This window comes from Perissodus microlepis, chromosome 12 (genome assembly GCF_051167445.1).
Source record: "Perissodus microlepis isolate ML-2025 ecotype Zambia chromosome 12, ASM5116744v1, whole genome shotgun sequence".
Lineage (NCBI taxonomy): Eukaryota > Metazoa > Chordata > Actinopteri > Cichliformes > Cichlidae > Perissodus > Perissodus microlepis.
Genome location: NC_140472.1, coordinates 14,338,932 through 14,353,059, shown reverse-complemented (window position 1 = coordinate 14,353,059; position 14,128 = coordinate 14,338,932). Strand labels below are relative to the sequence as shown.

The 14,128-nt window shown below is 41.0% G+C and overlaps 1 protein-coding gene across 1 annotated transcript in view; it reads right to left on the bottom strand.

Annotated features, from left to right (window-relative positions):
- abhd17b (abhydrolase domain containing 17B, depalmitoylase) overlaps window positions 1–13,930 on the bottom strand; it is a 15,305-nt gene extending 1,375 nt beyond the window's left edge. Inside the window, exons 1-5 of the mRNA XM_084946652.1 lie at window positions 13,809–13,930; window positions 13,384–13,684; window positions 11,804–12,280; window positions 1,559–1,738; window positions 1–1,023 (exon numbers count right to left, since the gene is read on the bottom strand). The exon at window positions 1–1,023 is cut by the window's left edge and continues 1,375 nt beyond it. Coding sequence (XP_084802778.1) covers window positions 804–1,023; window positions 1,559–1,738; window positions 11,804–12,270 — 867 coding nt within the window. The 5' untranslated portion in view covers window positions 12,271–12,280; window positions 13,384–13,684; window positions 13,809–13,930 and the 3' untranslated portion in view covers window positions 1–803. The remainder of the gene's footprint in view (window positions 1,024–1,558; window positions 1,739–11,803; window positions 12,281–13,383; window positions 13,685–13,808) is intronic.
- Between the last annotated feature and the right edge of the window lie 198 nt (window positions 13,931–14,128).

Genomic DNA, 14,128 nt, shown 5'->3' with positions numbered 1-14,128 from the left:
TATCTGTGTAGACTGTACCACTTTAAAACTAAACAGAAGTGGAGGATTCACACAACTAACGAAGCTTTGGAGATGGTTCTAGACATGATTTGTAAAAGTACACTTCCTTGTATTCCTAAATCTCTGCAATGTATCATACTACACATTTGGCAACACCGACACAGAAGGGTAATATGTCAGTTTGTCTTGTACAGTTCTTCAGTGACAGCTGATACGTGCAATATTAAGTAGAATGTTAAAAAATATATAAGAAACAGTACTCAAAAAAAAAAAAAAAAAAAAAAAAAAAAAAAGGAAGAATTCATGGTGACTGCAGTGCGTCAGACCAAATCTGACTGTAGAGTCAGACTGAGTTCAGTTGAATTTGAGTGAGTCTGGTCCAGCAAAGCTTGTCGAAAGTTTCTCTGTGGACCATGTCCTTCACAAAAGGCAGCAAAAATGTGGCACATACACAGTCATACATGGCAAGTACACATGGTATGTTGCCTGTGCACACGTCTGCTTCTCCTTTTATTCACACACAGAATTTCACAATGTGCAATTTTCAACATGATACAAACAAAATTTAAAAAAAAGGAGAAAAAAAGAAAAAAAAAGAATGAGTACTTCACAGCTGCAGCGTGTGGAGCGGACGGTGTGGGCAAGCCCGATTTATGGGCAGTCAACCATCAAAATGTTGGTACAACACACAACTTCTAGTTGAATTAGAATAAAATGTTGTACCCCTCATTCATCATTCAGCTTCTCCTTAAATCTGGGGCGGTGTTCTCTTCTTCCCTCTCCGCCATTTTCCCCCAGCTCCTTTACAAGTTGACTAGCTCATGTGCAACAAACTGCTTCAGTCTCTCCAGGTACTGTCCATAGAGCTCCACATCGTTGTGGCCGGCCCCTTCTACCCAGAGCGGCTCCACTGGGCGCTGACAGCGTTCATATAGTGCCAGCCCGTGGGAGAAATCAATGACCTCGTCTTCTGTACCGTGGATCACGAGTACTGGTGATGTTACCTTGGAAATCTTGTCGATGCTTTGGAGGGGGAGGGGGGAAGAAACAAAAAAGAAAAAAGAAAGAAAGAGGAAACATGTCAGAAATAGGGAAGTAAAAAACACAAGAAAGAAAGGGGAAACAGAGGCTTAGTTAATGTTCTTGCTACTAAAAGTATTCTCTAAATGAATTAATTAAAACAATAATTAACTGAAAAGAAAAAAAAAAAAACAAAAAAAACAACCACACACTTTCCTGATTTTACACCAGGGGGAGCTATTGAATATCTGCTTTTTTAAGGACTCCCCTGGGTGCTTAACTGGGAAGAGAGGTGGGAGGAAGGAAAGGGGGGGACCCATAAAGAAAAAACAAAAAAACAAAAACAAAACTTACTTCCTGAATTGCTGTCTTATAAATAAATCCAGTTTTCAACTAAGCTGTGTGTTTTCCTTGGTACATTTATTCATACAGTGCTGCGTTATTAAATGTACGTGAGGCCGCAGCCCTTTAAGTGTATACTGTGTGGCAGATTTAGCCTGACTTCCACATATGCCATCTGTCCGTACGGTCCACTCACTTTGGGAAGGCATCAAAGCAGTATGTCTTCTTGGTGTCAGGGAAAGCCACTCTCATGCCAGAGGTGAGCGGGGAGTGGAGGATGACTGCAGCAGTCTCATAGCGAGAAGCCAGGTCTACAGAGGGCACGGTGCCAATGCTCTGACCATACACGATCACATTCTCTGGACGGATACCATACCTACAAGGAGGACAAACAGTACAGGAACATCACCCTCTGCTTATCATGAATAGGATATTTACACTACCAGTAGCTAGATACATTTTGTGTGCTCATCCAGACACTGGCAAGCATCCAGTTGGGCCTTCAGTTAATTACACAAAGCAGCTTAGCTGGCAAAACAAAAAGAGCAAATGCTTTATTTTGGGATCCACATTTATTTATCAGAAAATAAATGCGTTCAACCTGCCAGTTGACTCTTGTTGTTCCCCCCACCCCACAAGAAGGGGGGGAAAAAAAACAAAAAAAAAAAAAACAACACACACAACAACACACACCACTCGTTTGGCAAATGAGGCTTACTCATACACTTATCAGTAAAAACATCATGTCAGGGACTCTGATTACAGTGACTCCTAAAACAAGCACACCAAGATGTGATAAAGCTATAGCTGAGTAAGTCTGTCTTTGTGCTGCTTTTCAAGGCAGCTTAAAAAGAGGACCACCCCTAATGTCTCGTGATTCAGAAGGGCGGGGGGGGGGGGGGGTGAGAGCAAAAGAAGCTGAAATAGAGCAAAAGAGACAGTGATACTGTATTTAGGGTGAGGGAGAAATAAATATAGGTTGGGGGGGGGGGGGAAAGCGGCATTCCACAGCTGATTACAGAGAACGTGACCCACTCTTGCTGACGACCTGAAAACTAGTCTGAAAACACTGCATTGCTGTCTCTGCCGCTGCACTGCTGGATTTTGCACGGTAAAGTCACAACATGACAAATAAAGCTCTACTCTAGTATTAAAATTAGGGACTTCAAATGAACACTAACATTAGAGCCTTAGCTCTGCAGCACTCCTATAATACACTGATGACTACGCGAACACCAAAGTCTAGCAGCGCTTTAAAACGCTGTGATGGATTAACATACTTACACCCTTTGCAAGAGAACAACCTGCAATAATGTAGTGTTGCTGCTATTAAAGGTAACAGACTTTAAGTGCAGGGTGATGTATTAAATATGGAAATGTACACACAGGCGCAGCAAAGTCTAGCTCAGAGACAGTCAAGAGCAGCAATATAGGAACTGTTTATTGGTATCAGCTGGTCTTTACCCAGTATAAATAGGGGTGAAAAGGTTGGCACTGCATGGGAAAAGCATTAGCAAAGGCTGATGCTACAGTATTAAAAGCAACTTGACTTTCAGCTGACTGCAATGTACACAATTCGAGGAATGAAAGCCTATCTTGGTTATACAACACAATATAGCTGCTTAGGTAACAGACGAATTGTAAGGACAAGAACAAAATGTCAAGTCTTTGTACAAAACTGTAGAAGAATGATAGTGCCCTTTCTGATGTGGCAGCGTCTTTGCCTGAAACTGAACCATAGCTTGAAAATTGCCAAATTTGACGAATGGATTATTAAACTAAAATAAACAAAAAAAAATAAAATAAAATAAACAAAAAAAAAAAAAAAAAAAAAAAACCTCACTATAATCAAACTGCCGTCCCCCTTCCCGTAGCCCTACTGAAGAAAGGCCATTTCTCAGAAGCTAAAAGCTAATATAATGCTAAATATTAACCTAATTGCCTGATTATGAGAATTTTTGGCAACAACTTCTGTTATTTATGGCATGTTACTTTAGCTTCAAATAAAAAAGGAGGGAAGAAACTGTAAGGCAGGTAAAAAAATAAATAAATAAAATTAGAAAAATCTGAAAACCCATCATTCAGCTGGACTGCTGAGAAGCCTCCAAGGCAGGGCTCTAGACTAACTTTTTGCCATGGGCGTACCGGTACGCCTAACTTTAAAAAGTTAGGCGTACCGGCACAAAAGTTAGGCGCACACAAATTTTATAATAATTTATATAATATAATGTGTTTTTCTGGATACACTGTGCTTTTTCAGCTTTCAAAGATTGATGACACCGTGTCAGAGCACTGGCTATGAATTTCAGAAGGATCAGGCCTTAACTTAACAGAAAAGTTAGCAATAGTTCTTTTCCTATTACAGCTACATCCACTTCTGTCGTGCCTAGGCTACTCACTAGGGCTGGGTATCATCACTGATTTCTATAATCCATTTGATTCTGGTTTTCAAAGTCCCGATTCGATTCAACTTAGCCTCAGACAGTCAGAAATATTATAATTCTGATCATTTATCAGTACTGACTTCATCAGAATTGTGAACATCACAGCAGATGCCTTTGTGTGAAAGTAACTGAGAATAAAACACAGAAAAACATGAAGGAGATTTTCCTGGTCTGGCTTTTTATAGCAGATAACCTTAAAAATATTCTACAATGTTCTGCATATAAAGTTTAAATTTCTTCAGTGTTGAACAACAGAAAAAATAGGCTTTGTCCGAGGTCATTTAAGTGAAAAAAAGAAAAAGAAAAGAAAAAGACAGCAGCCGACAGCGCTGTAAACAACGGTAGACTGGTGGGTAATAAGCGAATGAATAATACAGAAAACAGAGACTGGAGACGGGAAACTGTTCTTGAAGTACAGAGAGAGAGATAGAGAGAGAGCTAGCTGTGCATGAAGTGTGGTTTTAATAGTCGTGGAAGCAAAACAGCAAAATTCATGACGACATTGATCAAATGTGAAGCGCAGTTTGCTGCTTCTTTTGCTCCTGGCGCGGTGAATTTTGGTTGGAGAGAGACAAAACCTGCAGCTCAGATTCAGCGCAAAAAGACGTAATCACAGCGCGGACCGGACGCATCAGAATCGCTAAGCTCAGACAGCGTGTCCGTCTACGGGCCGTCGGGTGAGAAAGCCGAGAAAGACAAAGTTGATTCTGATGCGTCGGTTCTGCTCTGTGTTTACGTCTTTGTGTGGAATCCGTGTACCTGCTCTCATCTGCTGTTTGGTTGTTGTTGAAATGGTTTTGTGAGCTTTAATCTGAGAATCTGGCGTTTCTGGCAAAACACAGTTATATTTAAAAGTCGATTCAGGATTTAATGAATTGATATCGCTTTATTCAAGCTACTCACCTCCCACTTCCACCTGCACTTTCAACTGGACCACGGCCAATCAGAGAGGTCCCGCCCCTTACCATCTCTGATTGGTTTAGTCCACGATAGGGGCAAAATGTGTGTCTGTTGTTGACCACAGGGAAGGTTGCAGATTTTTTAAGTCGCACCACTGAAAAATTTGGTCGCATTTGCGACCAAATTGGTCGCACTCTAGAGCCCTGCTCCAAGGGCAATGGCCATTTAATTTGGGCTTCTGATGTAGCCAGCAAATAACTGGGCCATGACTTCTTGTTCCATCCTTCAGTCACTGTCTGTAAATGGGATGGCCATGGTTTCAAGACTGAATTACAGCAAATGCAATTTGTGTTTTACTCTTGACACCAACTGTGTACCTGCTTACAGCCAAAGCCCACTCAAAAATGATTAGTCACTACAACTCTGACAACAAAAAGAAATCAGACCGCAAACAAGAATCATTTCCGTAGTAGTAGTAGCAGTATATAGGCATCTGGGAACTGAGGAGAACAGTTGCTTTGGTTTAAAGAGCAAAATGTATATACAAATCTGTGTACACTGTTCAGCATTAATGGTGCACTCACAGATGTGAAAGCTACCCTTGCTATGTATCCTAATGCCTGCATACAGGCTTATGAACCCAATGATCCTATAACAGCTATCAATGGGCCAAAGAGCAGGGAACACCCTGGAAGAGCCTACTGCAGAGCCAACACAGACAGAGATAGTATTCATGCTCACAATTACTCAAATAGCAACATTTATAATCACCAGTTATCCCAGCATATACCTCTTTGGACTTTGGAAGAAAGCCAGTGTACCTCGGGAGGGCCCATGCAAACAGGGTGAGCACATGCAAACTCTGCACAAAAAGCCCTCAAACCAGGAAGCAGGAACGTCTTGCTGTGAAGCGACAATGTTAAACACTGGCCAGGATAAGGAACCTTAAAGATGATAACTACATTGACTGTTTCCTAGTCTTTTTATTTAGTTGCTTAAGTCCCAGCCAACACCACACTCCACTGCCTTTCGGCTTGCTCCATGGTTCCGAGTTGCACCAATCCCCCAAACCTTCAATTTAGTCCCTTGACACAAATCCATTCTATTATGCATCACGTCCTCCCTCGTTCCCCTATTGTGTGTCTCACTCCCTCTTGACCACCCACCTCTTGCGCATTGAAGACCAAAAATATCCTCCTTCCACAGCCGTCACCATCACAAACATATGCTCAGGAAGTCCTGCGCATATGTAAAGCAATTTTTTTTTTTAACAGATTAGAGTACCATCTGCACTACAGCAGGGGAATTCTTCACTGAAATGCTCAATGATCCATTATTACACTTTGTGTACAAGTACATAGGGGTGATGTGGACTGAAGTCAGTGAAAGTGAATTAAATCTATTAGTATGTGAGGACATTAAGAACAGTTTGTTCTGTGCTGAAGAGAACAGTCAGGTGAGCAATCAAACTCCACCCAGATTACTTCATAGATAAAGCAGGCTTTTGTCTCCAGGCAACCAGTGGTATTTAAAGGTAAGAAAAGCAAACAAAGAGCATTGAGCTGCCTTCCTCGTGTCTTGATGCATGCTGATGTTTGGGAATTTCTCCCCTCCATTCATTTCCAAGAAGATGGATAGTGCTTGCGACCTGGATCAATAAGATGATTGATGAGGAAGTGAGTTTATCCTGTTTGTTTTTATTGGCCACAGTGTGGAAACACCTTAGTCTGAAAGCTCAGGCACTGGTTGCTAGGCTACCACTCAATACTAGACTAGTAGGATTGACTGCTGGCATGCCTTCACCTCCAAGGCAAAAGAAAACAATACAGTGCCACTTCATGTTTAAACACACAAATACAGCAAGGAATTGGACCAGAGGCCTTCATCAACTACTCACCCTCTTCCGGCACTTGATTTCACAACATATAGTTTCATTGCTTCTAAAAGAATCTTTTTCCATTCATCCATTAAGCACACTCCTAGTGTGATACTGGAGGATGTACGTGTACAACCCTGCTGACTCACATTATCTCACCCACTCCCAGCTCAGGTGAAAGGCATGCCGTATGCAGTGAGGCATGGGAGTGTTTTGGTGGCAAAGGCTGTGTAGTTGTGCTTACATAGTCAGCAAAATGACGGGTGGCTGGCCTCTGTCATACAACTACAGTAAAGTGAAAGCAACCCACATGAGTAAGTGAATACTCAAGAGGTGAATTTGCACATTGCTGAATCATACAGTGAAAAAACATTGAAGGATGCAGAAAAACAAAAAAGGAGAAAGTGTCAGGTTACAGTGTTCAAAATTCAGTCAGAAAAGAAACGCAGACCGCTAGAGATGAGAGCTCATTTCTTCTTAAAAGCTGGAAGCCTGATCTAACATGAGATACAAGCACGAGGTATGTAGGCAACCGACTAATATGAAGCCATGCAGAGAGGCCTTTTGATGTGATAATGCCATCTAGTCGATTCATCTTCAGCAAGGTCAAAAGGCTGAATTGTACTCTCCATCACATAGTCAATTATAAATCTGGCACAGCCCTCAAGATCAGGCAGAGACAGCTGAGAGAAAGACCAATATACTAGAAACCTTATTTAAACCAATCTGAAGATTCTGCATGCAAAGACTAAAATATTGATAAAACTGTAAAAGACTCCCTACAGACTTAATTTTGTTCCCACAAATAAGTGTTAAACTACCAAATATAATTCAGTGATAACCAAGCAAGTAGTCCTAAGTGTTGATTAAAAAATAAAATCATAAAAGTCAGTCATTTTATCTTTCTGTGGAAAAAAAAAAAAAAAAGCCCAACACAGCATTAATATGAAGTCGAGTTACTTAGAATTGAATCTGATGTACTGCAGCACTGGCCTAAAAGCAGAACTGAGTCCTGAACTGATATGGTACAAGATAGCAAAAGGGTTTTGTTGACATTAGCCAAATACTACCATCCAAAACAAAGGAAGAGTGTTGATGTTAGATTTCTGATAGTGGGATTATTTACATAATGTGTATATAAAACGTAACAGGAAAATGAGCAGAGCTAAGGAGAGAATGACACAGTCAATGCTATAAACCAAGAGATCCAGGTAACCACAAATTTCAAATGGACGCACATCATTTGGTTTAGCAAAAAAACAAAAGAAAAAAAAAAAAAAAAAAAAAGCCTTGTGTGTGTAATGTTGTAAATTTTAAGACTGATTTGTGAACACAGAATGTGATCCAATCAGCTAGACAGCACTGTAATTGGTCAGGTTTGCTCCAAATCTGATTTCAGTCAGGAGTGGGGTTGTAACCAGCTGGGGAAAAAATAAATAAAATCACTAGCATTTCATCACAATGTTTGTTTGTGTTTTTTGTTTTGTTTTTGTTTTTTTCCATCTGGGTTTCATTTACTCAAGCAAAAATAAGACATTTGTTTAAAAAAAACAAAACAAAAAAAACCCAAAACAACCAACCAACCAACCAACCAACCCTCTTAGAATAAAAAAAAAACATTGATTTCTGTGAAATAATGTTAGGTTAGTTTTAATGTACGCAGGAGAAGTGTGCTTTAGCGCATGGTCACCCCCCAAAGGCATGTGCAAAGCAAGGAAAAACCCTGGCATGACCACATTCCTACTACCACAAGGTGAAACGTCATCCAACTCCAACTCTTCCTGCTAACCAAGAAAACTTGAGAGAGACCTACATGTAGGTGCAGTGATGTTAGAGTAACAATGGAAAGAATGAAAGCTTAATCAGAAGCGTTGCTTCATGTGACGTGGGACACACCATGTCGACAAGTCAGCCAACTTTGCCCAACTAATGAGAACTGAGATCAGAGATTGAGGTAATGCACTTTGACACTAGGTACATCTGATGTTATTATCAAGATACAGATTAAATGCTACCTGCTCCAGTGAACCCATGTGACAAGGAAGCAGCTGAAAGTAGCTATACACACACACACAGACAGATACAAATACATCTAGTGTCTACACTGGCCTTTAGACTGAAGAGAAAAACAAAAAAAAAAAAAAAAAACAAACATTACAACTTAATGTCCTGCATCTGTTTTGCCTTGTACGCAGAGAGTGGATTTTCTAAGAATCACATTGAAAAGCTAAATTCTAAAGCTCTAAAATACCTTGATGTCTCATGACCTTTTCTTAAATGCTGACCATTTGGGTACAGAAAGCTTTCTCAGACACTCAGCACCTGCCCATAACTAGGACGGACAGATTACAAATGTGTGCATCTGTAATAAAACACCGATATGAAGCACAGGACTGAAAAAAACAAAACAAAAAAAAACAAAAACAAAAAACAAGTCATCTAACCTCGTTCAACTCGTCTTTGTTGCAAGACCCATGGGTTACGTAGTTTAATTCTGCTGTGGGACTGCTAACCATGTGACTACAAAGCACGAGATATGCAGTCAAGCCCCAAGGTTAGGCCTTCAGGAAAAGAAAAAACAAATTCTTGTTCCTAAAAGGCTCATCTTATCTCGAAGACATTTCTTCCAAATAAACCTACAAAACCATGAGAACCTGTATTTGATGCCCTGCTTCAGTAATCGTACCTGATGGTAGCAAGCAGTGTAAAAAAGTTAAAGTGGCCTGAAGGTGTTAAATATGGAGCTGAGTGAGTCGTGTTAGCTTTTAAGCACCAAGTCAATCAGCTAATGACAACATGTTGCCTTTGCATATTATAGCTACAGTCCAAGCAGTTTTACCAGTATAAACTAGATTGATTATTTTGACTTGGAGAAGTGGTTAGTGATGTTTAAAAGAAGAAGAAAAAAAAAAAAAAAAAGAAGCAGGGACAAGCAATCAGGTCATTCCAGGAGTGTGGTTTCGAACGGGTGATGAGAAAAGAAAACAATCAAGCCTATACCTACAGACATGTGACTTTTAACCACCAGAAAAGCAGGTTCTTTTTCATCTTTACAGCAGTGGCTTGCTTCTTAAATGCAAAAGCCTTACCATCAATTTTCTAGTTAAACTCTGTAGCTTCCTTATATAAGAGGTCCTTATTTACAGAAGCCCAGTCATTAGATTCTGTGAAAGTGCTTGGGGAGGTTCACATCAAAAGTCAGCAGCTAATAAACTGTAAGATTTTGTTGTCAGTGGCTCTTAGCAGTGTTATCAGCACTTTAAAGCTCTGCAGTGCCAAAACCTTCATTTAGTACAGAAAGAACATACTCCCACACTAGCAATAACACAGGAGGAACACTCCACACTTAAAGAACAGCTTTTTTTTTTTTTTTTCCAAAGGCTGATCTCGATCATTTTGTCTCCTCTCTTCCAGCATTTTTAGCACTTCTGAAGTCTCCCCATCTGCTCTCTTAGTAATTTGTCTTCCAGCAGGAAACATACAGGCAAGCAGTCTTACTGGATGAAATTTTAATCTTTCCCTTCACCCAAAACAAGAAGTCACAGATATAATGGACATAGTACTCACACACACACCCTCCACATCCTGTTTCATCGCAGCAGGTTGATGTTTGCTTTCTTGCTTCTACCCTGCATGTATAGGTAGAGCTTCAACTAAAAATTTTTTTCATTTTTAATTCATTTTCCCCCCCAACACGTTCCAGCTAGCTGTTGTGTAAAATATCAGGAACACAGTGAAATAGGTCTACCACAGATTCCCCAGATCAAAGATCTACCTTCATCCACTTCCCCCAATATATCTTAAGAGCAGGAACTAACAAGTATTTTGGGCTTTGATTCAATAATCTGAAAAGCGACTGATGAATTCTCTGTTTACGTTTCAGTTCTACTTATGTTTTGTTTGTGGGTTTTCAGTACAGGCACTCTACTGGCAAACCTACAGACTTTAAGCACAATGTGGTGACACAAAGGACAAAAGAAGGAGATGACGAGATGGTCGGAGACAATAAGCAGACGTCCTTAAACACAAATGGAAGGAAGTGAAGGCCACAGCGTTAGACAAACTGATAAGCACTGCTTACATGTAAGACGACCTTATCTGGGGGAAGGAACTGAAGCTGAACATGAGTTCACACCTGCAGTAACAAATTATTCATGAGCATGAGGACCAGATACAAGTGAAGCAGAGGACGAGTTCTTTATACAGAGTCTTTCATAAATCAATTACTAAGAAGTTTGATTCTTTAAAAATAACTATCAAAGTGTAATAGAACAAGACTTCAACTGCAAACTGAATTCCTGCTGGGTCGTGTGCACTTTGAAACCACAATAAGATAACAGAAAGTCCTGAACAAGTAGGTTATCATCAACTGGGAAAACATAAATACCAGTTTCCAATCAGCCAATAATTAGTCACCTGTACAAACATGTAGCAGAGCAACCGCTCACACCTACATATTATTGGAGGGGGCGCAGCGTAATCACAGAACCCACGTTTCTTCGCCTACAAGAACATCATGTCATCCCCACTAAGCCATTCCTCATCATCTTCCCTCATGATTTTGTGAAGTTCTGTTAAGTAGTCATCCCTCCGCCCCCCAGCACCTTCAGAAGTTCACATCTTCTCATTTTTGCCCTTTTCCATCTAAATCATCATTTCCTTCACTAATCCTCATCATTTAACACTTTCTAAAATGCCCCCATATTTCTACAGCATGCCAGAAACACAGGTTGACACTGTTGTTATTCATAATATTCCTGTTAGCAATACAAAGCTGGCAACCAAGACATAAAACAAGGACCTGCTATTAATATGACTAATAAGGCTTTAAATATTACCACCACACACACTGTAGGGGATTTCTTTTTTTATAACCATGTTCCTTACAGTTTTTTTGTGTTATGTCACTTCACTTTCCCCTTCAGATACTCTTAAAAAACAAAACAACAATCATTTCAAGTACTGTGGGAACTTTACTTTTTTTTCCCCTAAAGTTCATCGGGTTTAACTCCTTCTTGTTTGTCATGAGTCATCTAAACGGCCATTTAGGTTCATTTCTCCATGCTATCATGCGGTCACATCCTAATAAACAGGTTTTGAGTGACTGCAGGAGTCTTGTGCATTCACAAATAAGTCTCTTACAGGATTCTGCATACTGCTCAGTTGTTTTAATATCACGTCATTTTATATTACTTATCCATCCATTATAACGCTTCATTACCGTGATCGGAGCGCCTGCCAGGCAGCATCTACATCAGCGTACAGGTTCTTCTCCGAGGGTTTCCCAGAGCTGGCCCCATAACCAGAGTAGTCGTAGGAAAAAACGTTGCAGTTGATCCGTGAACCGAGGCCAATGTAGAAGCTGCTCATCTGGCCCAAGTCCACTGCATTACCGTGGGAGAACAACAGAGTATACCGGGCGCTGGGTGAGCAGCGGACAAACATGCAGGCAATGCGGTTCCCTCTTGAGGTGCGTGTCATGAAACACTCGATGGCTTCCTTCTCACGGGCCGAGTACTGCCAGTCAGCACGCTCGGAGAGGTGCAGCGTCCATCGGCTGCCACTGTCATCACACATGAGGCTGTAGGTCGGCTCAGGGGGTAGAAAGGCCAGCTTTGAGGCGATCTTGCTGGGGCACGGTGGACAGCAGAACAGGCAACATAGCTCACTGAGCGATAAGTGGTTCATCCTCAAAGTGCTGCAACAGAGAGAACCAAAATGATTAAAATAGAAATATCCCATAGTGAGGAAGAAAACACCGATATGCCAATGCATCCCACAAGAAAGATGCTACAAAAGCAAATCTCTGCCAGAGAGTTTTGAAATTAGGTTTTTCTACATATACAACTATATCTGTTAAGCAAAGCAGGGGATTTCTTGGACGAGGGGCTTGAGCCAGGCTGCTGTCATTTTTAAAATTTTATTTGTTTTATTATTACACTAAACAATCTCTCTCTCTCTCTCTAAAATGCAGAGCTCTCTCGAGACAGGATTTTAAAGGGAGATGACCCTAGCCGAGTGATTTTTCTCTCCATGTCTACCCTGAGGCTTCACAGTCACTCAGAGAGAATTAACTTGAAAGGCTTTTTTGTCTCTCCCTGCACCTGGACCCCTACCTTAGGTTACCTCTTAAGATATTCTAGCTACTATGAAACTGCAGCAGTGATGTCAGCACAGCTCCTTTTTGGTAAAACATAAGGCAGCTGGAGGCAAATCTCCAATTTATCTTAGCCAGTCATGCTGCTTTGTAATGTGACTCTTTAACCAAGCAGGGGGAAAAAATGCTCACTAATATCAGATTATGACAATGTGTTATATGGATTACCTTTCCTCTTTCCTTTGGCGATAGCTCCTCTGACCAGCCACAGCACTTAGCAGCTTCATAGATGGACATTTCTGTCTGATATATTCATAAATCTTGCAACTGATTTGCTTGGATCAGTCTAAAGAAACGACGCTAAACAGCTGCTGGAAATTACTTGATTAATCTTACTCACACGCTGCTGATTTTTAACTCAGCTGAACTGTCTGTATGATACGTGGGCAAATAAACGGCTGTGTCAGGGATGACTGAGGATGGGGACGACAATGGAGCCTATTTGCTTCCTACATTCTTACCACAAAGTCCATTCCAAGCAGAGGCTAAACGGAGCCCCGCGGCGATTTACTGTAAAATGGTGGTGGGTGTAGCAATGTGTTCACAGAGATTACAGTTACACCAGGCTATTTGTGAGGGTTTCGTTTCTAGCAGCTACAATTAGCTGCAAAGTATGGTGTACATATATTCCAAAGAAACCTTACCTGGACGGCGGCTGGGGGTTTGTTTTGGTTTTCTTTCTGTGTTTAAAGGTGATAGTACTGGGTAGACGTCACCGCAGTCTTGAGATATCTTCGCACCAAGCCAACTAACTTATCTTCTCGACACCTAGAGCTTGTCGAGGTTATCCTTGGCCAGATTATCCTCGGTTGGCGATGTCAGTTTGAGTGTGTATTATCCTTCTTTAATTAGTATTAGCTGGCAGCTTCGTTCTCTGGACCACACAGTCTTCTGAACTGTCGTTTCCTTTATTTTCCCTCCTTTCGGTTTTCTCAACATACGGTCCTGGACGATAACGACATCGACTCATTCGAAATGTTCAAGTTTCTAAAGCACAGCAGTGAAGCTGATAGGAAAGATAACAGTTTAAAATTCACTCAAATCTAGCAAACGTGTCCGTGCAGCTTACCAAACAATTCACAGCAGTATCACCTGCCACCGAAACATCACTGCTTTCGTTGTGAATATCGCCCGGCCCTGCTTGTTATCTTGGCTTGAGGAAAAAGAGGCGTTCATTGACAGCTCTGTGGACCAATGGGACAAGAGGTCGACAAAACGACTCCCCCAATGACTTTGATGTTTATGGGCGGTCCTTCTAGACGCCGCAGTCTGAGGATTTAAGTTTTTTAGGATTGACAACCAATGAGAAATTACTATTGGAAGGCATCGTCCAATCAGCGTCCACAAAGGCGTTTCTAGTTCTAGTCGGTGATGTCATTGACAAGCTAT